Source organism: Propithecus coquereli, unplaced genomic scaffold (genome assembly GCF_000956105.1).
Source record: "Propithecus coquereli isolate 6110/MARCELLA unplaced genomic scaffold, Pcoq_1.0 Scaffold14, whole genome shotgun sequence".
Classification (NCBI taxonomy): domain Eukaryota; kingdom Metazoa; phylum Chordata; class Mammalia; order Primates; family Indriidae; genus Propithecus; species Propithecus coquereli.
The window spans coordinates 6,319,153-6,346,539 of record NW_012138302.1 but is presented as its reverse complement, the minus strand read 5'-3'; the positions used below and the strand labels follow the sequence as shown (position 1 = coordinate 6,346,539).

At 34.5% G+C, this 27,387-nt stretch overlaps 1 protein-coding gene across 1 annotated transcript in view; it reads right to left on the bottom strand.

The window, feature by feature from the left end:
- Window positions 1-79: 79 nt before the first annotated feature.
- Window positions 80-27,387, bottom strand: part of DOCK7 (dedicator of cytokinesis 7) — a 229,483-nt gene continuing 202,175 nt past the window's right edge. The window contains exons 38-44 of the mRNA XM_012639329.1: window positions 20,916-21,050; window positions 18,503-18,592; window positions 18,140-18,376; window positions 17,641-17,784; window positions 15,963-16,069; window positions 5,753-5,920; window positions 80-544 (exon numbers count right to left, since the gene is read on the bottom strand). Coding sequence (XP_012494783.1) covers window positions 502-544; window positions 5,753-5,920; window positions 15,963-16,069; window positions 17,641-17,784; window positions 18,140-18,376; window positions 18,503-18,592; window positions 20,916-21,050 — 924 coding nt within the window. The 3' untranslated portion in view covers window positions 80-501. The remainder of the gene's footprint in view (window positions 545-5,752; window positions 5,921-15,962; window positions 16,070-17,640; window positions 17,785-18,139; window positions 18,377-18,502; window positions 18,593-20,915; window positions 21,051-27,387) is intronic.

Sequence of the window (27,387 nt, the reverse complement as noted above, 5' to 3'; positions counted from 1 at the left end):
CTGGAACTGGTTCTTGAATCAACCCTTAATCTCTGCCTCTGTCAGTAAAGAAAATTTTTAAAAGTCTCACTCAGTAAAATTAGTGTAAACATTCACATATTTAATAGTACCTTTAAAATAAGCATTACTACATTTAAAATGGTTCCAAAATCAATCTAGAAGTGGTAATATAAATTAAGAAATATGAACTTAAAGTAAATAAATTTAACATTAGCTATGGTATAAATAATGGTAAATGTATAGTGTACCTTTGAGTCATTAAAATGTCTTTAAAAAAAGATAACAGTATGTTACCAGAACATTAGAAACCATAGCCATGATTCTCAAACTTTAACAATCTACATTTGATATTGTTTTGGCCACTGCATTCTTCAATGAGTAAATCAACTTATAATTTCCAGAATTCCATCCTATCTTATTTTTCAGTAGATCTTAACTTCTTTTCACACTCAATGTTGAATACATGGCTCTTTTCAAATGAGTAAAACAAGTGCATTTATCTTAGAGATCCATTTTGCGAAGACTCATTCGACTGAAGGAATCTCTGGGGAAAAAAATGAGAGGATATAGTTAAAAGAAAACAATTTTTGCATATACCTTTAAAATGTTTTATGTGCTTTTTCCTGCCACAGTTATCTGAAAGTCTTGTGACCAATTCTTAACTAACTTCCAAGTTAGATGCTCATCCTACATACTCAGCCTTATATTAATATATATATATGTTCTGGCTTATAAATTTCTCTGTAGATTAGAAGCATATTATAGTAACCACTTTTCCAAGTCCATCGATCATTTATTCATTTGCCCAGTTGCTACTGTAGATATTGTGATAAACATGGTAAGGACTTAAAAGATAACAAATTTCAGGAAAAAATTTGGGGTTATTAAATGGCAAAAGGTGGGTGTTTCTTTAAATACTAAATTTTAAGTCTCAACCAGTGGTTCTCAAACTTTGTCTCAAGTTCCTTTTACATAAGAACTCCAGGAATCTTTTATGTGGGTTTTAGTTTGACTTTTTTTTTTTTTTTTTGAGACAGAGTCTTGCTTTGTTGCCCGGGCTAGAGTGCCGTGGCGTCAGCCTAGCTCACAGCAACCTCAAACTCCTGGGCTCAAGCGATCCTCCTGCCTCAGCCTCCCAAGTAGCTGGGACTACAGGCAGGTACCACCATGCCCGGCTAATTTTTTCTATATATTTTTAGTTGTCCAGCTAATTTCTATTTTTAGTAGGGATGGGGTCTCGCTCTTGCTCAGGCTGGTCTCGAACTCTTGAGCTCAAAGGATCCGCCCACCTCGGCCTCCCAGAGTGCTAGGAGTACAGGCGTGAGCCACCGCACCCAGCCTTATGTGGGTTATGTATGGATATTTACCATGTTAGAAATTAAAACTAAGAAAATTTAAAGTTATTAGGTTATTAAGTATGAAATGTCCGATTTCCCTAAGTACTAAGTTTGACGGTTGATATCTCTGACATTTTACTTTGACACTTCTTGTTTTATTTTTATTGTGAAGATACATCTTCAGTCTTTCAAAAGCATGTTTTGGCTGGTGATTATCTTTCAAATTGTTTTTTAGAACAATTTTTGTGAAATCATGGATTAGTCAAAAATTCGTGTTACTTCCGAATATGAGTTCCATCGTGGAACCAATGAAATGCAGATAGCTCAATGAAGTGTATGGGAAGAATGTGGCTAATAAACACACAGTACATTGATGAGAAGTTCCGTTCCGTTAATTTTAATCTTGAAAATGAGTCACATAGGCAACCTGAGACCAAGGTGGATAATGATGAGCTGAAAGCTGTAGTGGAAGTGGAAGCTGAGGTGTCGGCGGGCGGCTGCAGCCTGGTCTGGCAATGCCTGCGGATGAAAGAGAAGGCAGGAGGCCGGAGGCCAACTCCACCATCCAAGACGCACAATGATGAAATTACAATTGGATTGTGTCTGCACTTTTGGAAAATAAGACTGGAATGCAAAGGCAGCACCAAACAAATCTAGAAGGAGTCGTCTCAACAAGTAGTTTAACAAGATGGTTTCAGGCCATCTTTGAAGTTTCTCTGTATTGTTGTGGTTTGAAGTTTCTCTACTGTTGTCCTGAGACAGCATCATTGAATTTGGTCAACTAAAGCATGCACATGGAGTTTTGATATTGCTGCCTGCCTTTGGCCAATAGAATAATCTACTCTTCTAACACCTCACTCAAGTGAAAATTCAAGGATTTGCTTGGGTAGACATTCTGATACATGTCGTCAAGCTTGGATCTTCCTCCCTCTGGTGCTGATTTGTTATGGTCTCTGGCTCCATCTACATATGGATGTAGAATGTCTGATAAAGTCAGAGAAGCCTGTTATAAATTTTGTCTCCAAATCCAAGGATTGGTACTTTTGCCACATGGGACTGATTCTGTTTGAAAAAGAAAGAGGTGGGGTGGTGGTGGGAGAGACTGCTGGTTATCACCCAATACCTGTCTCCTTCTTCCCTAATAAAAGAATTTTTTAGCTGGGGGGAAAAAAAAAGCTGTAGTAGAAGCAAATCCATCTCAACCTACACATGAATTAGCAGCAAGGTTTGAAGTTACTATTCCAACAATACTGGACCATTTGAAACAAATTGGCAAGATAAAGAAACTGGATAGATGGGTTCCCCATGAATCAAATGAGCATCAGCAGAGGAACTGTCTTGAAGATTGTCTTTCTTTGCCGTCAGGACATAAAGGTGAACCATTTCTACACAGTATTGTTACATGTGGTGAAAAATGGATTCTTTTTGACAATCCCAAGCATATGGCACAATGATTGGATACCAATGAAGTGCTGAAACACAGTCCAAAACCGAATATTCATCGAAAACAGCTAACGGTGTCTGGTAGTCCAGCGCTGGTATTATCCACTACAGCTTCATGAAACCTGGTCAGTAGATTACAGCGGATGTTTACTGCAACCAATTGGACAAAATGATGAGCATGCTTGCAAGTAAGCAGCCGAGATAAGTTAACAGAGACAGGCCAATTCTCTTGCAAGACAATGCCTGCAACCTATGGTTGCACAAACAACGCTGCTCAAACAATAGAAGCTGGACTTGGAAACTCTCTGCCATCCACTGTATTCACCAGACCTTGCACCAACAGACTGCCACTTCTTCCAGGCTTTGTAACACTTCTTGCAAGGAAAAATATTCAGTATCAACAAACTGTGGAAAACGACTTTTGTGATTTCAATATCACTTGCTCACTGCTGGCATAAACAAGCTATCATTAAGATAGTAAAACCATGTTGATAGTTTAGGTACATACTTTAATTGTACTGCTTCTTGTCTGAGATATAAATAATTACACATTTGATTTGAAATCGGACATTTCATATTTAATGATCTAATACTTATTTTACAGACTAATCCATCACAACATGTCACTATAAATACTATTGCTTATTAAAAATAAGAAATTTTAGAAAAGTGGCACTCATATAAGAGTCTGGCTCAACAGAAGGTCTAGATTCTCATCTCTCCTTCTGTATTCAATCTTTTATAGTATCACATGTCATGTAGTCTCTGGAAAACTGCACTATACCCTCACAAGGGAATGAGAGTGAAAAAAGGAAAATAATATTTGCTAGTAATATGAAATTAGTTTTGACTTCAGGAACCTCATGAAAGGGTCTTAGGAACTCCCCTCATGGGTCATAGATCATACTTTGAGAACCACTATCTTAATACCTTTAAGCCTACTACAAAATAATGCAGATTTTGTAAACCAGTAAACTTAAAAAATCAAATTCTAGGAATTTTCTAAATTCTGAAGTTAAAAGTCAAGGGGATGATATTCTTGAAATACTTTTTAAGTTGGTTTCTTTTGCTTATTCTTCCCGTAATTAAGGTTAAGCCATGAGGCTTAATATCATCAGGAAAGGAGAGGGCAGGTACAAAGAGATCACATTCAGCTCTGAATCTTAAAGTTTGCTTAGAAGGGAATAAGCAGTCTTCAAAGCTAGATGCTGTTCATCAAGAAAAATTTTTTTCTAAATTCCAGAAAATTGCCTGAAAATATTAACAACTAAAGCTTGGAGGACTGGCCAAAAAGTTGATCAGGGAGGAAGGCAAAACTCAGGATATGGTGTAAAGGAAAAGTTTCCTTGAGATAGGAAGAACACAGCCTTTCCACAGAAAGGAGCTGGGAGAGATCTGAAGGAACTGATACTATGATTAGGCAACTGCCCATCTTAGGGAACCAGTACCCGCACACTGTGGGATCTCTGACCTGGTTGGTATAAGACTATTGGAGGGGAATGGAAGCAGCAAGAAGGAAAAAAAATCCAAAAAGATTGAAAGGGAAACCAAAAGTGTTGGGAAGTACTATGCTGTTTCCCGTTGGGAATTTTGAGAAGAAACTACCTAATAGGGTATCTCACATCAGTAAAAGATGGTCAAAGTAAAATATGTTTTGCCAGAGAAAGGATCTAAAACAGGTCTTCTGGTCTAGCCTCTGTTCGTACAGATTGTGGAAGACGTTCAGATGATCTATATGCTGATATAAAGCAGGCACTTAGCAGACATTTTCTGAATGAATGTGTGAATGATTCTTTTCTACAGGCCTAGAAGTAAAAACATGTGAGACTACTTAAGCACGGGGACTAATTCCCAGGTGAGTAAATAGCCAGTTTAACTTTCTTCTGCAGTATAGTATACCATGTATCTACATTCTATTTTCATGTAAGCACCTTCAATGGCCTTCCAATTATTAATTTGTCAGATAAGTACAGTATAATAGCTTTATTGTTTTATGGTTATTATTTCAAAGAAAAGGGTGGTAAAATATCACTGCTACACAATTCAACAGTTGTATGTAAATTTGATTTCAAAATGTAAAAAACGCAGTTTACTTTTAGCAGTTATCGTGCCCTTTCCAAAATTCAGGTGATAAAAGTAAAATGTCAGGCACTGTCATAGAAACTTTACATCTGTAATGTGATTTAATCTCTTCAAGGTAACAACAACTTCTTCAAGGTAAGTACTATCATCTCATATATAGAGAAGATCTAAAAATTAAATTACCTGCTCAAGTAGAACTAGGATTCGATTGTAGAAAATTCCAGATAATTTCCATTTCTAATTTGCCACACTTAAAAAGTAGAGAAAAATACTGAAGCCTTTTTGATACTCAATGGAGTTACCTGCTTTAATACATATCTAGAAGAACACAGTGTATACTATTTACTATCATGACTGAGGGAAATGAATGCCTGGCTTCTGATAGATTCTAGTGAATTCTCCTACTAAAATACCAGAAAGTATGACAGGACTTTAAAATGAATAGCTTTAGGAGGCCAGACTTAAGTGTCCTGATTAGTATGAGTCCTTAGCGTAACTTTGTGATTCTCAAGTTACAGGAAGAACTGACTTTTATGTTGTAGACTGATTAATGTAAGGGTAATATGGGTTAAGTATCCCTAATTTGGAAATGAAATCTGAAATGCTCCAAAATCAGAAACTTTTTGAATGCTGAAATGACTTTTTGAAAATCAGAAACTTTTTGAAAGCTCAAAAGAAATGCTTTGAGGATTTTAGAGTTTCAGATTGAGGACGCTCAACCAGTAAGTAAAATGTTAATGTTCCAAAATCCAACAAAATCTCAAACCTGAAACACTTCCAGTCCTGAGCAATTCAGATAAAGGATACTCAACCTGTAAAAGGTTTATACTAGTTGAATTTGTTAGGTTTCAGAGGAAACATTATCTAAAACCATGTGTAGATACGCATACCTGTGGCAGGTAACAGGCAACACTGCCTTATATAACTGAGGGATCTTTCTATTTATCAGTGGCTGTAGGGCCTCTTTAAGGCGATGATAGTTTCTCTCCAGTTCTCTTTGATACTCCTTTTGATCTGGCCCAATTAAGCTCTTATTTTTTCTTAAGGCATCTTCACACCTAGGAAAAACAGCACGTTATTAAAAAATTACTCTAGCATAGTTTGTGGGCTTAGTGCCATGTGTGAGTGTGTGTGTGTGTGTGTGTGTGTATGTATACATATACACATATATATTTTTACCACGATGACGATATTCAGTTTTTCCGTTGAATGTTAAATAATTCTTTTATTTTAGGTTTAACGAAGGGAACAGATGATCAACTGAGTTCCTTTAAAATTTAATAAACATTTACTCCAGTTTTCATTAAATTGAAAATTATACATTTTTCAATGTTACATCTGAAGCCATTTGTTTTTCACATTACCACTAGACAAGAAGTTCTTTCAGGAATGTATTCATACTCATTTGTGTGGCACCAGTGGTACCTGGTACAGTGCTTTGTCTAGGTTCAAATAAATATTTCTTAAATGAATAGATCTTGATGACAATCCTTTATCCAACTTATCCAAATATTTAAGAAAAATATCTGGACCCCATGGAGGAAGAAAGGATGCTAAAAAAACAACATATACATATCAATATTTGTGGAATGCAGCTAAAGTGATGCTTAGTACAAAATGCATAGCCTTAAATGTTTATATTAGAAAAGAAGGCTAAAATTGAAGAGCCAAGCAACTTAAAAAGAATAAACAAAGTATAAAGAAGGAAATAAAATTTTAAAATATGATAAGACTATCAAAAACTGCGAAAATTGGTTCTTTGAAAAAAAAAAAAACTAAAAAAAATTGAGCATAGCAAGATGAAATGAGAGGTCAAATATTCCTTACTAGAAATTTAAAATGGAACAAAAAGTCAAATATACCAAAAGTTTTAAAAGGCATAGAAGAGATTATGTATAATTTACTGCCAAAAAATCTGAAGTTATACTTTTCTAGATAAACATAATTTAGTAAAACAGACTCAATTAAAAAATGTGAATAACCCTAAAATCATTGAATCAATTAAGTCACTAATCTATCCAAAAATAAAATACTAACACGCAAATTCTACTAAACATTCTAAGGACAAATAACCCCAATATAACACAACTATTCCAGAGTATACAAAAAATGAGCATAGGGAAAATAACTATTCCTGAGAGGAGTTTGAACTCATTTTTCAAGGCTGGGATACCAAAACCTAATGGGAACTATAAGAGAAAATTATAATCCAATCTTATCCATAAAAAATCACTGCAAAACTCCCAAAGAAAATACAGCTGCCCCTCTATAAAGTGGGTTTTGCATCCATATATTCAACCAACCAAGGATTGAAAATATTTGGGGAAAAAAATTGTGTCCGTGCTGAACATGTACAGACGTTTTTTTTTGGTCATTATTCCCTACACAATACAGTATAACAACTATTTACACAGTATTTACATTGTTTCAGGTATTATAAGTAATCTAGAGATGATTTAAAACATACAGGAGTACATGCCTAGGTTATATGCAAATAGTATGCCATTTTATATAAGGAAGTAAACATCCACGAATTTTGGTATTCACAGGTGGTCCTATAACCAATCCCCCATGGATCCTGAGAGACAAGTATAATAGGAAACTGTTTTATTTATTTTATTATTTTGAGACAGAGTCTCACTCTGTTGCCTGGGCTAGAGTACCGTGACGTCAGCCTAGCTCACAGCAAACTCCTGGGCTCAAGCAATCCTCCTGCCTCAGCCTCCCAAGTAGCTGGGACCACAGGCACACCACATCTGGCTAATTTTTTCTATTTTTAGTAGAGATGGGGTCTCACTCTTGCTCAGGCTGGTCTCCAAGTTCTGACCTCAAGCGATCCTCCCACCTCGGCCCCCGAGAGTGCTAGGATTATAGGCACAAGCCACTGCTCCTGGCGGAAACTGTTTTACCAATGTATTAAACACAGACACACACACACATACATACACATGTACACAACCCACGACCAAGTTGTTTATCCCTGGAATAAACAAAAGGTTAGGTTATGAAATCAAGAAATGTAAATTACCCCATTAAAAAGATTAAAGGAGATACAGAAAAATGCATTTGGTAACAAAAGTTTAAAATCTGCATAACTACAAATAGGTGGAAACTCCCTTAACCTAATTAAAAATATTTATAAAAATGTGCAGCAAACATTATACTCAATGGTGAAACCTTTCCTTTTAGATCAGGAACAAGAAAATTACGCCCTCTCTAATGATTCCTGTTCCACATAGTACTGGAGGCCCTAATTATCACTGTAAGACAAGAAAAAGATTCTACTGGTAAATTATTAGAATTAACAAGTAAGTTTGGTAAAGTTCTCATATAAAATTAATATATAAAAGTCAACTGCATTTCTGTATACCACCAAACAAAAAACACAATTTAAAAAGATACCATTAATGCTTAAAAGTACTAGATACTAAGGAGTAATTAAAAAAATATACAAGTCTTCTACAAAGAAAATTTAAATAATATTAAGACATTTAAAAGTTCTAAGCAAATGGAGAAATATACCATATTCATGGATTGGTATCAGTAAAGATGTCAAAAATTTAAAATTTATATAAAAAAGGGCCAAAAATAGTCCTTGAACAAAACAAGGTGAGATGAATTGCTCTCTAAGATAACAAGGCTTATTATAAAGCTGCAGTAATTAAGACATCATGATATTGGCTCAAGGAGAGATAAAGAGAGCAATGTAGGAGAATAAAGATGCCAGAAACAGGCCAGGCGTGGTGGCTCATGCCTGTAATCCCAGCACTCTGGGAGGCCGAGGCAGGTGGATCACTCAAGGTCAGGAGTTCAAGACCAGCCTGAACAAGAGCGAGACCCCGTCTCTACTAAAAAAAAAATAGAAAGAAATGATCTGGACAACTAAAAATATATAGAAAAATTTAGCCAGGCATGGTGGTGCATGCCTGTAGTCCCAGCTACTCGGTAGGCTGAGGCAGGAGGCTCGCTTGAGCCCAGGACTTTGAGGTTGCTGTGAGCTAGGCTGACACCACGGCACTCTAGCCCGGGCAACAGAGCCAGACTCTGCCTCAAAAAAAAAAAAAGATCCCAGAAACAGATGCACACAAACATGGACACTTAATTTATGATAGTGATAACATTGCAAAGCAGTAGAGAAAGGGCAGTCTTTTAAATAAGTGGTACTTTTAAATAAGTGGTCAACTGGATATCTACATGAGGGAAAAAAAATTCTGACCATGTTCAGTAAATGGTGCTGAGATAATTTTCAGTTATCAATATGGACAAATACCAAACTGATCCCTGTGTTGAACCATACGCAAAAATCCACTGCAAGTGGATTTTCTAAAAAGGAAAAAAGGCTCTTTTTTTGGTCTTTCTCCCTTTTGCTTAACCTATATTGAATGACTAGTCATAAAGGAAAAGACTGAATCATTTAACCACATTCAATTTAAGAACTTCTGTTTATAGAAAAAAAGTGAAAAGCACCAAATTCAGAGAGGATATTTGTGATACTTACAAATGATAAAGCATTATATATTCAGAACATATAAATGTCCTTAGAAATCAGTAAGGAAAAGAATCCCATAGGAAAATGGCAAAAGACTTGGACAAGTAACTTTATAGAAGAGGAAAGAAAAATGGCTAACAAACACATGACCAGATATGTAACCTCTTTGGTAATCAGGGAAATGCAAATGTAATCCATGATCATATATCATTTCACATCTACTGACTGGTAAAAGTTAAAATGTTAAACAATATTAAGTATTGGTGAGGATATATAGTAATAGGAATGCTCTCAAATGCTACTGGTAGGAATGCAAATTTGCCTCACACACTTTGGAAAAAAATGTGGCATCATCTGGTCCAAGATGAACCTAGGAACCAACAATACTATTCTTAGTTATAAGCCCTAGAAAATCTCTTATACATGTATATCCAGAAATAGATAGAGAAATATTTGAGTAGGACTCTTTGTAACTAAAAAACAAAACAAAACAGGAAACAACCAAAATATCCATTAACAGAAGAAGGAATAAATCATGCCATATTCATACAATGGTATATATAAAAATAAATTAACTAAAGAAACATTTATTATAGATATATCTCAAAAACACTGAAAATGGCAAGTCACTGAAGAATCTATAGACTGTTCATTTATATAAAGTTAAAAAATGCAAAACTAAATGTTATTTAGGGATACATTAATTTATGATAAAACTATAAAGACAAGAAAGGAAATGTTAACTATGAAATTGAGGATACCAGTTACCACTGCAGGAAAGGAGAGGGCGATGATATCAGAGAAAGGTACATGGGGAGGGGAATCTCAAAGTAATGATAATGCTCTGTTTCTTAAGCTGAGTGGTGAGCACATGACTTTTGTCTTCCTATTCTTTAATAGCAAATGTTATAAATATTTACAATCTATTCAAGATTTAATGAAAACAAGTTTTAAAAGACAAAACTGAAGATAAAAAGTAAACACATGGAAAAGAGTTTATTGTTTTTAGTAATAAAAACTGAAGTACCATTTAACACATTAACTGCTATACTAGAAAAAAATTTTTTTTCCCTGGGACCACGGTGTTTTATTATGAAAACAGAATAAAAACTTTAAAAACAAAATGATCCTTTCCAATTTAAAGAAAAATTTGTTTATTTTTTATTGTTTTCTGTGTGTGAGTTATGTTCAACTTGAAAAATAGTTCATAAGGGTAAAGGTAAAGAAATGTGTGAATTACATATGCTTCCTGAGGCCCCAGGTTCAAAATTAGCATGAGTTAATAATAAACTCACGTGACAGTTAGCATGTTGAAACAAACAAGTAACATCCTATTTAAATGGCATTACTTAAAGCACAGTGTATTGAGGCTAGTACATCTGCATTCTTGGCACTGTTAATACAGTTGACCCTTGAACAACATGGGTTTGAACTGCATGAGTCCACTTACATGTGAATTTTTTTCAGTAAACATATTGGAAAATTTTTTGGAGATCTGTGACAATGTGAAAAAATTTGAAGACAAATTGCATAGTCTAGAAATATTTTAAAAATTAAGAAAAATTTAGGTATGTCATGAACACATAAAATATATGTAGATACTAGCCTATTTTCTCATTTACTACCATAAAATATATAAAAATCTACTATAAAAAGTTACACTTTATCAAAACTTATGCACATAAACACTTACAGACCCTACATGGCACTATTTGCAGTTGAGAGAAATAAAAACAAATGTAAAGATGCAGTAATAAATCATAACTACATAAAATTCACTGTAGTACATAGTGTAGTACTGCAATAATTTCAAAGCCACCTCCTGTTGGTACTGCAGGAAGCTCAAGTGTTGTAAATATCTGCTTAAAATGTCGTGTGATGCTAATCATCTCCATGTGTGCAGTTCGTCTCTCTAGTAAACTGCGTATCACAGTAAAAAGTCATCTCTCATGGTTTTTGCGTATTTTTCATCATGTTTGGTGTGATACCATAAATCCTGAATAACACCATGGGACCCAAAGGAAGTGGCACTAGTGATGCTGGAAGTGCTCCCAAGAAGCAGAGAAAGGTCATGACATCACAAGAAAAAGTTGAATTGCTTGATATATACCATAGATTGAGGTCTGCAGATACAGTTAACTGCCATTTCAAGATATGAATGAAATATATAAATGAATCCAACGTAAGAGCCATTGTAAAAAAAGAAGAGGAAATTTGTGAGGGTAACAGGTGTGAAAACCTTGCAGTTTTTACAAAATGTCTTTTTATCTCATATTGAAAATGCTGCTTTTATGTGGGTACAGGATTGCTATAAGAAAGGCACACCTATAGCCTCTAATATGATTCAAGAAAGAGCAAAATTATTATATGACAACTTAAAGCAAAGGGAAAGTGAAGGATCTGAAGCTGAGAATTTAATGCCAGGAAAGGATGGTTTGAAAATTTTAGAAAGAGGTTCTGCTTCAAAAATTTCAAGATAACAGGAGAAGTAGCTTCTGCCAACCAAGAAGCAGTAGACAAAAATTCCCAGATGCCATTAAGAAAATCACTAAGGAGAAAGGATATCTACCTGAACGGGTTTTTAATGCAGATAAAAGTGCCCTACTCTGGAAAAAAACAATGCCACAAAAGACATTAGTAAGAAAGACAAGTGAGCACCAGGATTTAAGGCAGGAAGGGATAGGCTAACTCTACTATTTTCTGCAAATGCAGTCTGGTTTATTATCAGAACTGCTTCTATCTATAAAAATGCTCAACCCGAAACCTTGAAGGGAAAGATAAACTCCAGTTACCAGTCTTTTGGTTGTACAAGAAGGCCTGGACAAGAACTCTTTTTCTGTGTTGGTTTCACTGATGCTTTGTCCCTGAAGTCAGGAAGTACCCTGCCAGTAAAGGACTGCCTTTTAAAGTTCTTTTGATATTGGACAATGCTCCTGACCACCAAGAACCCCATGAGTTCAACAATGAAGGAGCTGAAGTGGTCTACTTCTCCCCAAACACAATGTCTGTAATTCAGCTCCTAGATCAGGGGTTCATAAGGACCTTTAAGACTCGGTACGCTATGGAAAGGATTGTCAATGCTATGGAAGAGAACCCCTACAGAGAATATCATCAAAGTCTGGAAGGATTATACCACTGAAGATGCCATCATTGTTATAGAAAAAGCCATGAAAGCCACCAAGCCCAAAATAATAAATTCCTGCTGGAGAAAATTGTGTTCAGATGTTGTGCATGACCTCACAGAATTCGCAACAGAGCCAGTCAAGGACATTATGAAAGAGATTGTGGACATGGCAAAAGAGGTGAGAGGTCAGGGAGAAATTCAAGAGCTAAAAAGACACCACACCAGAGGAATTAAAAGAAGGTGACTTAATGGAGAGATAAGTACCTCCAAACCAGTGCCAGTTGATGAGGAAGACATAGAAGCAGCAGTGCAAGAAACGAAATTGATGTTAGACAATCTAAGTTCTGATTATTCAAGACGGCTTTTTACTTCTTTTATAGCATGGGCCCTTCTATGATGAGGGCACTGAAACTAAAGCAAATAGTAGAAGAAGGATTAGAGAAATGAAAAAGCAAAAATGTCAGACAGAAATTATGATGTACTTCTGTAAAGTTATATCTAGCGTACCTGCCTCTCTTTCCACCTTCTCTATGTCTTCCACCCCTAAGATAGCAAGACCAATGCTTCCTCTTCCTCCTCCTCCTTCTCTTTAGCCTGTTCAACATGAAGACGATGAGGATGAAGACCTTTATGATGATCCACTTCCACTTAATGAATAGTAAATATATTTTCTCTTCCTTATGATTTTCTTAATAACATTTTCTTTACTGTAACTTACCTTAGTGTAAGAATACAGTATACATGTTAACATACAAAATAGGTGTTATCGACTGTGTTACTGACAGGTTTTCAGTCAACAGTAGGCTACTAGTAGTTAAGTTTTGGGGGAGTCAAAAGTTATACATGGATTTTCAACTGCACAGGGTGCTGGTGCCTCTAACTACTGCATTGTTGAAGGGTCAACTATACTTAGAAACTTTTTGGAATGTAGTTGGTATTATGAACGAATAAGAATGCTCATGTACTTTGGCTTGGTAATCTCATGCTGGAAATTTTAATTCAACAAAAGAAAGAAAATCTATTGTGGCACAAACTATGTCACACTCAAATTGAACTTAAAGTCAAACAACAGGAATACAGAAAATTACAGTAGATTAATTAGAGGATATAATATAACCATTAGAATAATAGTTTTAGCTTTAATTGAAAATAAGAATTTAAGATTATATGTATGACTGAACTATGGTAAAATATATATGAATACTGACATAAAAATTAATGGTAACATAAAAATAAAAAATATAGAATTGGCTATTACCTTCTTTGTAAGGTTTATAGTATGTAGGTTTTTTTGGTTTGTTTTTAGCTTTTTCATAATTTAAAAGGAGAAAGGCTTCTCTACACATAGTAACACTTAAGGAGACCTGTTGAATACAGGAATTCGTTACCCTACAGTAAATATATACAAAGAAGAAGACATTTGTTAAGAATTGTAGTCATGGTAAAATATTCCACAATAGCAAGAAAAGAAGTATCTGATTAGCTATCATTAAATGTCTATGATCTAAAGAAGAAGTATGTATTGTTCCATGATCATGTGGTTGACAAAGACAGTAGGGTTTATTTTGTTGTTTTTTTAAACCTCCCAAATAATAAAATTAATTCTAGAAATCAGTCAATTCCATTAGCAAGAATCAGGTTTCTTTCTTTTACTACCATAGTTCATCAGTTCCATGTTTTTTCCTACTGTTTCCTAAAACAAATCCTATGAGGCTATCTAGCACAATAGTTACATTACAAAATCTCAGACTTTCAATGAAGCTTTTTGAAGTTTTTCTTTTAGATGTTTACCATGTTCAGGAAGGAGAAATTGATAGCAGTTTGTGATCACTATTGCAATGAGAACAAAGGAGATATCATCTCAAACTACTTAAACAAGTACCATTACCCATAATTTTCTGATGACAAAACTAATGTAAAATAAAATTATTCCTGCCCCTAATAAATGCATTCAAGAATGGTTTGATAAGAGAAACCATGGTTCGAACGCTGCTTTATTAGGTGACAATCAAGTCATTTATTAATGGTACACAAAGCTCTTTCAATGTGACTCCAATCTACTTTCCCAGTCTTCTTTAACTACTGGTCTTTATAGATTCCACAGTTCCAACTTCACTAGACTATGTACCTTTTGTGGAACAGATCCTGAATGTTGTTAATTTCTAATTTGGTAGGCCCTTCTCCCTCTTTTCTGCTTGAAAAACTAATACTCATCCTCCAAGGTTCAAATCAAATGTGTGGAATCTTCCCTGACATCACTAAATTGAATTATTCATTCCCTCTTTTGTAATCATAGTGTCAGTAAAGCAGAAATCAAGTACCAAGTTGATAAATGATTATTTTCCCCTATTGTTTCAAAATTTAATATTTACTGAACATCTCTTTATTATGTGCCAAGTATTAGCCTATGAATGTTTCACTGTGCAGAAAAGAGTTAAGACTGCATGCCTGAGACTGCTATCCTGAGAAAGACCCAACTGCAAGGTTGGCCCTTGGTTAGAGTTTGGGAATTTGGATTTTGGGAGGTTCCCCATCATTCACAGAAGATAAGCGTGGCTCACTGTACCTAAACTGTTTATATAAACACTATGGTTTATGCTGAATACCTGCTTTCCTTCTGAGAGTCTAGAATTTTGTTTTGTATCAGGGAAATGCGTGCCTATGTGACCAGCTCCCAGTAAAAACCTTAGGCCCTGAGTCTCTAATGAGGTTCCCTGGTAGACATTTCACAACTCATTGCTGGAGGATTAAGAAAGTCCTGTGTGACTCCATTGCCAGAGGACCCTTTGAAGCTTGCCCCTAGTTTCCTCCAGACTCTGCGCCATGCAATTTTCCCTTTGCTAACTTTACTTTGTATTCTTTCAGCACAATAATCACAGCTACCAGTGTAACTATACACTGAGTTCTGAGTCCTCCTAGCAAATCACTGAAACTGCGGGTGGTCTTAGGGACTCTTGACACACCCATATAGTATTTCACCTAATTTGTACAACCTCCCTATGGGAGGTAGATATTATTATCCTTACTTTATAGATTAGGAAACTGAGGATCATAGAAATTAAAGTGACCTGGAAAAGGACACAAAAGGATAATGTCAGGATGTGAACACCATTTTTTGCTTCTAAGTTTACTGCTTTTAAGTTTCCTGGGGGAAGAGAAACCAAAACATGAACATTGAAGGTTCACAATAGATAGTAGCTTTCAAGTTAAATAGTCTAATAATTGTTTCAAGTCAATAAAATTTCCTGAGCCTTGGGTTTTCCAATCTTTAAAATTAAAAATATGGCATTATAGAGTATGGCAGGATAGGGGGCAAAGGGAGATAACTATACACTATTAAAGGATAGTAAATTCTACACAGATTATATCTCACTGTAAACCATTTTTGTATGTTTGCTCTTTTCAATAGTTTCATAAGGCCCTTATGTCATACTGTGGTGTTGGACATTCTCAGTTGGAAGATCTTTATGCAGGAAGCCTTAAATACCTTTTAGTAAAATCTTTAAAGCAGAGTCGAAGTTTATTATGATGTCTGAAGAGCTTTGGGTCACTGGGTATTTCAGATAGGAAAACCTGGGCAACTTCCAGAGGCCCCTGTAAAATGAGAAATTAAAATAAGAAGTGTGTTTTTGTCTTCTCTAAAATCACACAGACAGAATTTACTCAAATGATGTTTCTTACAACTGAGATACAGACATGTCTATGCCTATATTAAAACTCTTCAGAGACAGATTATTTCAGTTTTTCCTAATTTCATATCTATATTCTTGCCAACTGCAATTAAATTAACTTCTTATTAGTTCATTCTTCAAAGAAACAGAATAGGAGCTTAAGGACTGGCTAATGTGTTCAATAATACAGTTTGTCTTATATTTTTTATATTCTTTAATTTATCCTAGATGTAAATGTCAGGCTACTACATCTGCCAATCCACTGGTTATCAGACTTGATTTTGCTAAAACAGCTTCCCTCAGTAATCCAAAGGTGTTCCTGATGCTGCAAGTTAAAGATGATAACATTTTGTGAGTAAGCTACATCATTTGGAGGTAAAACCTTAAAATCACATATGTTTTAGGAGGTAAAGGTTTTAAGGTGTTTACCTCAGTTTGGGCAGGGCATTTTTTAGTTTTGTTCCTTTAATCTAAAAACTAGTTAAGCCATATTACAGGAAATCTTACTTGAAGCCTTTCTGGATTTTTCCCTTGCCATGGAATATTTCTTAAGATTGGGGCCATGCCCAAAATCATCAAGAGAATTTGAATGAACCAACTACAAGGTGATATTGGAGATGGCTTCTCATCTGCATATGGCAAAAGAACAATATCTTATATACATATATTATTAAAATTTTCAAAATGATTCCATATCACTTATTTAATTCTCACAACTTATTGTGAAGGAAATCTGCAGAAGATAACATTAGGGAGAATCTAAGACAGTAGAAGTTCACAAATAAATACATAGCTCTGAAAATGAGCCCTTTTTTTAGATCATATTCTTTCAGTATAAGCTTTTAAAGGAAAAGCTATTTTAAGTGAATCAATTCTTTCTTAATAAAATGCATATGAACACAGAGGTGGAAAACCCTAGGCAGTAGAGAAGGCAGGTATAGAAACCTTAAGAACTGAGATTATACTAAACTTTTGTTTTTTTTTTTTTTTTGAGACAGAGTCTCACTCTTTTCCCCGGGCTACAGTGAGTGCCGTGGTGTCAGCCTAGCTCACAGCAACCTCAAACTCCTGGGCTCAAGTGATCCTTCTGCCTTAGCCTCCCGAGTAGCTGGGATTACAGGCATGCGCCACCATGCCCGGCTAATTTTTTCTATATATTTTTAGTTGTCCAATTAATTTTCTTTCTATTTTTAGTAGAGACGGGGTCTTGCTCCTGCTCAGGCTGATTTCTAACTCCTGAGCTCAAACAATCCGCACGCCTCAGCCTCCCAGAGTGCTAGGATTACAGATGTGAGCCACCGCGCCTGGCCTCCTAAACTTTTGTTTTTCAGTTTTCTTCCATTTATACTTTCAGTGTCTTTTGTAACCACTTCTAACACATATACTTTTCACTTGACTTAGCACTTATTTGTGATCTTTGTAAAATATAATAATGAAATTTTTCCAAATCCTATTTACAACTTTAATCACATAGTGCTAGCAAAAAGCACTAACCTGATTAACCGTTGTGCCTACAGATCCCTGGAGTACCATTTGAAGCATTTTGGGATCTGCTGGATCCTGATGTGTTGCAAATGCCAACTCCTGTGTCTTTTTCTGCATGTCTTCAATAGCAACTTCAATTGGTGTTAAGATGATCTGAATAAAATAGCATCTATTAGGTGAGTGTACTGATTGAAAACTATTCAATGAGCTTTACATATAATCAATTAAAAGTATGAAAAAAGTGGAGATTAACTGTAAACTTTTATGTAACAATGAAATCCCAGACTTGGATCCCTAAAAGAAAAAAAAAAAAATTCAACCTTTTAAAGCATAACCAGAGAGTAAATTAGGAATTTAGAAGTCAAAAAATAATGGCTCAAAAGTGGGTAAAGTTCTAGTATATTATGGTATGAGGGATGGCACGTATCTTCTGCTACATCTACACTATTGTTACATGGTTTGCATGTATTTGTTTCACTAATTCTATTTCCCCAATTTATAGACTTACCTCCTCTTTATGAGTGACATTGACCCTTGTTTTAATATAAGGAAAGGCATGAGAAGTAGTCAGAATGGTCTTCCTTTTGAATTGTTCATGAAGTTCCCCATGGGCACGACCATCTAAAGTGAAGGGTGTACAGTACATGAAACGTCTAAGATTATAATTTTTGTCAAAATATGTGATTCTGTCCTTCATCTCATATGTGTCAAAGTATGGCTCCACGTAGGTAATCTGAATATATGCCTGGGAAAGGAAAAAATTGTTCATTTCCTCACTGTTAAGTTATCATTTAGTCTTTCTCAAACAACATAGCAAAGAGGTATATCTCAAAGATACACCTATATGTCATTACAGTCTAATCAACCATACCTTGTTAGGATCTAATTTACACTTGTCTACAGGATTAGAGTCCTTGATTACTTCAACCACATCCTCTCCAAATCTTTCTCCATAAAATCCCTACAATAAAGAAAAAGAAATCTTTTACATGAAGTTAACAGGATTAGAAAATAGAGAAGGCCTTTGAGGGAGATTCCTGAACAAAATTAGGGGACTTAGTAAATTCTCTACAACCATGTCAATAATTACAAAATAAGAATTATTTAGGCTTACAAAAATTATACTAGCTCATAAATTATCATGGCCTCAGTCCATATTTATTTGACATTATTCCCATCTATGTACTTTGACTCAAAAATATAAGAAAAAAAACAATTTTCTCTAGTAAAAACACAGGATTCCATAAAAGGTTCTAAAGAGAAACAAAAGGTAACAAAGACAAAAGAAACTCATTATCTTTGATGTGCAGAATCTTACTTTTATTGAGTTTGATGTGGCCTAATTTCTTAGCAGACCATGGGTCAATGAATAAACTTTCATTTTTTTAATGCTTTTTTTAAAATTCCAGAATTTTCAAATAAAAGTATTGACCTATTGAAGTTTTGTATAGGTTTAGATTTTGAAAAGGCATCCTTGGGTCACCAATGTAGTGACTGAGATGCTTTGCATCTCTGCAGAAGAAATTTGTTTTAAATTGTTTAGATTTCTGGAAATACAGACTTTTAGAAAAAAAAGAAAAAACAAAAGAATGTAGTGACTATTTCATATGACATTGGGTAGCAGCATGGGCAATGGATGGAGCTATTCAAAAGGAAAAATCAAATCTAAATCTTCAAAGGAGGCCTGGTACAGTGGCTCATGCCTGTAATCCTAGCACTCTGGGAGGCCAAAGCGGGAGGATTGCGTGAGCTCAGAAGTTCGAGACCAGCCTAAGCAAGAGAACTCATCTCTACTAAAAATAGAGAAATTAGCGGGTGTCATGGCATGTGCCTGTAGTCCCAGATACTTGGGAGGCTGAGGCAAGAGCATTGCTTGAGAGGTTGCAGTGACCTACAATACCGCCACTGCACTTTACCCAGGGAGAAAGACAGAGCAAGACTCTGTCTCCAAAAAAAAAAAAAAGAAAAGAAAAATCTTCAAAGGAAAAACTCCCACTCCTGTCCCAAAAACAGGTTTTTTATGATTAAGAAATACAGTCTCAATTAATATTTCCCAAGACTTATACTTAACCTCTTGAAAAATAAAAAGTCACAGTTTAAGACAATTTATGAAAGTTGAGCCCAGCAAAGTTGCCAATAAGAATATAACATTCAAAAAATTAATAATATCAGCTGAGAATAAAAATAAGCCTGGAGCACTACATCTCAAACTGTAACGTGAAAAGAAATCACCTGAGGATCTTGTTAAAATGCAGATTTTAATTCAAAACTCTGGGGTGGGGTCTGAGAATCTACATTTCAAACAATCTCACAGGTGATGCCAATGGTTCTGGTCCTATGGACCACACTTTCAGTAAAAAGAAGGTTGGAAAGAATAACTATAACAGAAAAGACTGTTTAGCCTGACAAATATGGAAATCAATCATTTATGGTGAAAATTAAGAAATTATAAAGGCCAAGGAAAGTGTTTTTTTTGTTTGTTTTTTTTTTTTTTTGAGACAGAGTCTCACTCTGTTGCCCGGGCTAGAGTGAGTGCCATGGCGTCAGCCTAGCTCACAGCAACCTCAAACTCCTGGGCTCAAGCAATTCTACTGCCTCAGCCTCCCGAGTAGCTGGGACTACAGGCATGCGCCACCATGCCCGGCTAATTTTTTCTATATATTTTAGTTGTCCAATTAATTTCTTTCTATTTTTAGTAGAGACGGGGTCTCGCTCTTGCTCAGGCTGGTCTCGAACTCCTGAGCTCAAACAATCCTCCCGCCTCGGCCTCCCAGAGATCTAGGATTACAGGTGTGAGCCACCGCGCCCGGCCGGGAAGTGTTTTTAAGGTATGATTTCAGGCTAAAGTTCTAAAGATATTTCACTAGGAACCTGGTAAGCCAAAAGAGATGATAATGTTTGGGTCAGAAATTTCTTGGGGTTCTAATTCTAGTTCCATTATTAGCTGCTACTTAATTCCTTATGTCTTTTTCTATAAAATGTGGATAACATTATATATATTTCTTCATAAATCACAGTAATTCTGAAGGATATAGGGGTTTCTAAAATATGTTATGAAAATAGAACCTAAAAAAATAGAGTTAAAAATATTATTTTACTGTTGCTATAAAAGATTTGAAGGATTTGAAAGAGTATTATTGTAACTAATCAAAAATCCTTATAATGAAAGGGAGTAGTTTATTGGGCAAGATCTGGCTTATCAAATGATTAGTTCTAGATCTGAGTCTAATCATCACAGAGAACACAAATTAAAGATGACATTTATGAACTACCACAGCATTCACCTCCAATCTGTGAGATATCTCTGCAAGTTTCGTTATTGCAGGCTCCTTGTAAACGAATTCTTGTTCATCCAAATCCCCAAACTTGGTTCCATAAAAACCAACACGAAAATAGGTGCCAAACATCCGCTTACCATCCTAGGTTTAGGAAAATGAAGAAACTTTAATATAAAGTCTTTTTTTTCATGTTATGCTTAGATTGCTATAGCATAAAATTTCTAAAGTACTGCAAAAAGTTTTAATTCAGAATTATAATATTTTATTATTTTTCAAATAAATGTAAAACAAAATAAATAGTCTTTTTTCATTATTTCTAACAAACAATATTATGCAATTAGGGCTTTTACCAAGTGACTAAATCACATATGATATATATGTTTCAGAGTTTGTACCAAGTGACTATATCGCATTGGTTTATGCTTTTTAAGTCTATACGATTAAGATAAATTAACTGATTTTTCTTAATGCAAGAAAAGATGCTTGGTATAACATGAACTGTGTCATAATTGTACTGATATTAGAGCATACTAGCTAACGTTAAATTTATAAGCAACATTAACATTTTAAAATTAGCATTAGCCTTTATGTAAGTTCTTTACAAATATTAAATAAGATCATAAAAGTTAGGAATCAAGTATAGCACCTGGCATAGAGCAGACAATCATAAATGTCAAGACCCTCCAGAAGCACTAAAGCAAAAAATCTACATTTAGTATCCCTGTGCCAATACAAATATTTATATATGGAAGAGTAACTAAAAACAGACTAGTAAGGGAAAAAACTTATGAGTGAAAGATAACAAGAAAAAAAATTTTCAGATGAGTTGGTTATTCTAAAGCTCCCAAACCACCCACTGCATGCATTAACCATATATTCATGCCAGGTACAAAGTGCATTAGTGTCACCTTAACTCTCTCACACAGTACATGTGAAGGCAAATTCTTTCAATAAAGATAAATATTTGGAAGCTTTCTATGCAATTTTTACAATTTAGGTACAAAACTATTCCAGAAGGATTTTGTGGTAGCTCTTATATACACAACTACACATAAGTATTTAAATACCTTTGAATTCTTTTTAAGCCTAATCTGCTTTATACTTATTTTTCCAATATTGAAAAAGCAAAAGAATATATATAAAATAAGCTAGAAATGTTACAGATAATTAAGCAAAATTGTAAACTCTGATCCTTAATTTACCAGTTTTATAATACCAAAAAAAAAGTACAGTGACTAAAAATATACACACATTTTTGTTTAAAAGCAGCAAGGTTTTAAAGAAAAATGTCTTTGGAGCTAAAGAAACTTGGGGTTTCTAATTTTAAAACATTTTTTCATAGTTACTTTATTTCAAAATTTAACAGACATAAAAATTAACTGATTTCTATAGCAAATGAATCTCTCTTGAAGGATTATATGAATTCAATCAAAATTTTGATTAAAATCATCAGTAAGCCAATGGAACAATATAATAATAGTAAATTTTGACATAATCAAGGAATGAAGGCACTGCATGGAAAATAAAAAAGACATCTAACTAAATTACTAAAAAATTTGTGACTTATTTTTCATAATGTCGTACATATATATTCCTAATTTTTAAAACCATAAATACTAAAATACTGTTATTCTGGCTGTACTCCTCTCAGAGTACAACAGTTTAAAACAATATTCCAATTCTTCAATATTGTGGCTCTTTAAATATTTGAAGACAGCATTTAGGACCTGTTTCCCTTAGCTAAACATTTCAATTCTCAATCAACCTTCATATGACAGGAATTACTACCCTCTTTGCATTTTATTCATTTTTCAGTGCCATCTTTTAAAGTGTGATATCCGTGAAATAGACACAATACTGCTGATGTGATCTGACCAGATACTGCTGATCTGATCCAGTGGGCTAACTGCCTCCTTGGATCTGGACACTGAATTTTATTAATGCAGCTTAGAACTACACTACCTGTTTTTATATATTTTCTCATATTAACATTCAGTTGAAGGAATAAAATTATTGAGTGTTTATTATGGTAGCCACTGTTCATCTTCAGTAGTAGGAAAATAAAAATTAATAAGACTTGCTTCTCAAGAGAATAAAAAATATATTCAAATAATTACAGTACAAAGGGATATATGCTATAATAAAAAGCAATATAAGAAAGGATTAATCCTGTTGGAACCAAGTCACAACAGAGGTGACACGTTGACAGGGTTCTATGACTCAAAAGAACTGGCCAAGTAGATGGGAGGAGGGAAGGAAGGGACATTCAAATAGAGAGGGAGAAAAAAAAGGCAGATATAAAGTCATAAAATAGAATGTATGTGAGGGAAACTATTCATTTATCCATTCAAATATTTACTGAATGTCTACTGTGTGTCAACAAACAGTCCTAGACATTTGTGATAAATCTTTGAACAAAAGGGACAAAGAAGGTGGTCAAGGTAGGTTTCATCAAGAAGCTGACAAAGGACCAAAGACTAAAGGAGTTATTCCCCCATCCCTGGGGGAAGTGCATTCTAACCAGAGGAAAGAGCCTGTGCAACTACCCTAAGGCAAGAGGAACAGGAAGGTAAAAGGTATGGCAGAACAGGAGACATGCTTAGGGAGGTAACTACTGGGAGTTACTGGAATTTAAAATGAATGTGTCTGTCCTGGAGTTGGGGAGGGAGTAGCAAGGGATAGATAAGACTAGAGAGGAAGAAAGGCTAAGCAATTGAGTGACTTTATCTTCAACTTATTAACCGAAAGAGTCCATTAGCCACTATCCAGTTCAGGAAGGCATGATCACATTGCTTCACCTTCTGGAAAAACATCATTTCATCTTTAATTCCTCTTCAGAGTTTTGGACCACATGATGATTGTTTTTCTTTTAAATTAAAAACAAAAACACTACTTTCCCATAATCTGGACGGTTTTTCTAACATTAGCCTCCTTTACTGTTATGAATTTTTTGAATTTTCCATCACTGCTGCACTACAGCTTATTCTTCCTTAGCAATTCTCTTACTGCTTCCACAATCTTCCAGGTGATGAAACTATGTCCCAAAGAAATCCATCTACCATGTCTCTAAATGGTTGAAGTCGCTTATGACAAATATATCTTAAATCTGTTTTTGTTTTGTTATCTTTATTTAGCAAGAAACATTCTGTTGGGCTAGTTGTATATTTCCATAATGACATCACTTTTTAAAAGCCTTTATCTTCATCCAGTTGTTTCCCACTATGCTTCGTTGAAGGTAACAGATTTCCATATAGGTATACGAGTATACACACAGTGGCAATCTCTTTCTTTCTATTAGATCTATCCTTCTTAAAGAGCATTTATCAGTTCATTCCAGTTACAGATCTCAACCTGGGAACAACTTGATTTTATTAACAAACTTGTGTTAAGATTTCAAATAACAGTAATGATAATATTAATGATAAAAATCATAGTAACAACAACAAAAATAACGACCAACATTTTTCGAGTACTTAATACGTGTTAGACATTGGCTAACCACTTTATATGTATTACATCAATTCTTATCACAACTCTATTTTCACCCTCATTTTAAGATGAGGAAAAGTAACTTGCCCAAGGTCACATTGTTAGTAGATGGTGGAGCTGCGAATTAAACTCCTATATACTTGACATCAGAGTCCAAGTTCTTAAATGACCTCTATGTTCCCTATACTCTACATACTGGTGTAAACATTAGTATGACTAGGACATTAGTATGATTCCCTGAATTGTCTTCCACTTCTCTGATGTTTTCACTGAGAATTTTTGTGAATTTCCTTGCAGAATTCTTTTGAAAATTACCTCCCTCCCTGTTTTGTCTTCCTTTATATGATAGCACTGACCTCTACTGTAATTATTTTTGCATATTTGCATATCCTTCCTGTATACTCCAGTATAAAAATCAGGTTGGTGGTTTACCTACCAAACATAGTCTTCTAACATATATCTTACTCCATTTCTTATCGGAGGTTCAATTCTGACCATTACATGTCCCCATCCAGAAAAAAGAAATCACATCTAATTTCATTTACGTAGTAAACATTTGCTGTCCATATCTTTCTTTTTCTCTTCAAAAGTAGCATAAGGGGCAGAAAAAAAATCAGTGGTGTGGTATATCTCTTTAGGTGCTCAGTCATGGGTCTATACCAACTATCAGGAAGTCACCAACTTCCAGAAAGTATCTCCTCCTAGAGATAGTAAGTTTCTTTCCATTTCCTGTGTTTTCCTTAACTTTCTTCACATCTAACTTCGCTTTCCTGAGGTAAAGACTCATGGATGTTTTATACCTAAATGTTCTAATTTCTTTTTTAGAGTATCACATGTTTCCACTCAATTACCTGAGTACTTGTTTTAAGTATGCTCTACCCTCCTGAATTTTTATTTCATTTCCTTCTTTCAGAGTTTATTCTCTTCCCACCATGCCCATTGTAATTTGCTGTTTCTAATTCAGCTCTACCTTTTATTTGCTTGGATGAATGACTTCATCTCACTCAGCTTTAGTGTGGATTAAAGAATATAAAAATTCAACAGAAGCCCCTGAGCCAGAATTATAGCCAGTATTTCTGAGCATATAAAAATCAAAATACTGGCTCATATTCATGTCCATCCAGTCCAATAATAAAAGGTAAGATATTTTGCATGTGTCAATCCCAAAAGTTAGGGTAACCCACATTTCCTCAGTGAGCTAGTAGAGAGAGTTTAGTTTAACAAAACTAAGCCCATCTTCTCTAGCCTTTCCGGAAACTTTAAGATACACCTACTAGGGTAGTAGTATTTTCTTTAAAGAAATATGTTGTAATCTTTAAGAAAGTAGAAAGTGTCATGTGACTATGTTATCAGTGTTTGGGGATTGATTTTTCTGAAGAATCTAAACTTGTAATAGTATACTTTTGAAAACAAATTGATCACTACTTGATAAATGGACAAATATATCTTTTAAAAATAAATATATACACATAAAATACAAAATGGTTATATAAATTTTCACACAGAAATTTAACATTTGTCTTCTAAAAATAAAAATGCATCATAAGAAAGAAATAATTGAAATACTTTATTTCCTATTATTTTAAGGAACTGAAATTGGCAAAGGAGGTAACAGCCACATGATTCCTGAAGGGTTCATGATTTATGTTACATGGTAAAAACTACCAAATTGCTAAGTATCAAGTTTTAGAGTTATCTTTTACACACACACACAAACATATTCTCTCTCTCACACACACCCCTCCCCCAAAAAGCTTTGCCAACTCAAATAATTTATTTGCAAGGAGGGTAATAAAAAGTGAAATGTATTACTAATATACAAACTCAGAAGGGCTATTCCTGTAAGTTGAGGAGTAAGTTATCAATTCAAAGAGCCTTTCTACAATGTATAAATTATCCCTACTGCATTTCAATCCAGTAAGAGTTCTATGAGAATACTAGGAAATTAGCTAGGAAACATAGTTTTTAGAAAAAATAAAATCACTGAAGTTTTCACAGTCAAAAAGAAAAATATTCACAAGATAGAACTTACCACAATAGACAATAGTAAAAGTAGGGAGTAGGGTCAGCAACCAGGGGCAAGAGAGAAGAGAAAACAGAAAGCATTTTAATTACAGAAATTTCAAAACAAATAAGCAGCAAATGGTAGCAAACACATTTTTAAAATGCAAGCATCCATTTAAGTTTTACAAGGGAAAAGCAAAAAACAAACGTGCAACAAATTTAGCAGCTACAAAGCTAAAGGTCCAGTAAAAGGTAGTGACAAGAATATAAACAAAAAGTCTGTGCGACTTTTACCATGCAATAAACATGATGACAGAATGATATTAATGTCATAACCAGTGAAAATTATACCTTTCAGGGGTCGATTTAGCATCAAGGAGACTAGTAATAAACTGCTCAGAGGTTTCAATATATTCTTTTATGCTTAATTACCAGCTAATTCTATTTGATGTGAGGAAATCCATAAGGAACTTTATCACTTACAGATAACCATGGCAAGTCTCTTTACATATATCTTAACTGAGCCACAGAAATGAGGAATTCTTTTTTAGGTATTAATAAGGTCACACATTTAATCTTGAGAATTAAGGTAGATCTGAAAGTACTGGCTTCATCTGAAGAAAAGCAAAAGGTGAGTACTATTTCAGAAATAGAAGAAAACTTAGTAGTAACATTTATTCCTAAGGTTTTCTATTCAGGTTTCAAAACAAGGATTGCAATGCAAAACCAAACAGAGAAACCTAACTAATAAAGCGAGAGGCAAAGCATACAACTTTATAACTATACCTAGCTTTAAATAAATTTGATTTATTAATACCATGCTTTACCTTATCAAAACAAATTAGAGTATATTTTATAGAATTCTTTCTTTTACAGAAAGATTTAAAACAATGGTAATCAATTCTTCCTGGCATTTTTTCAGGTAAGATTTGATTTACATGTAACTTTTCACGAGCCTAATTACTACATAAAAAGAAGCACACAT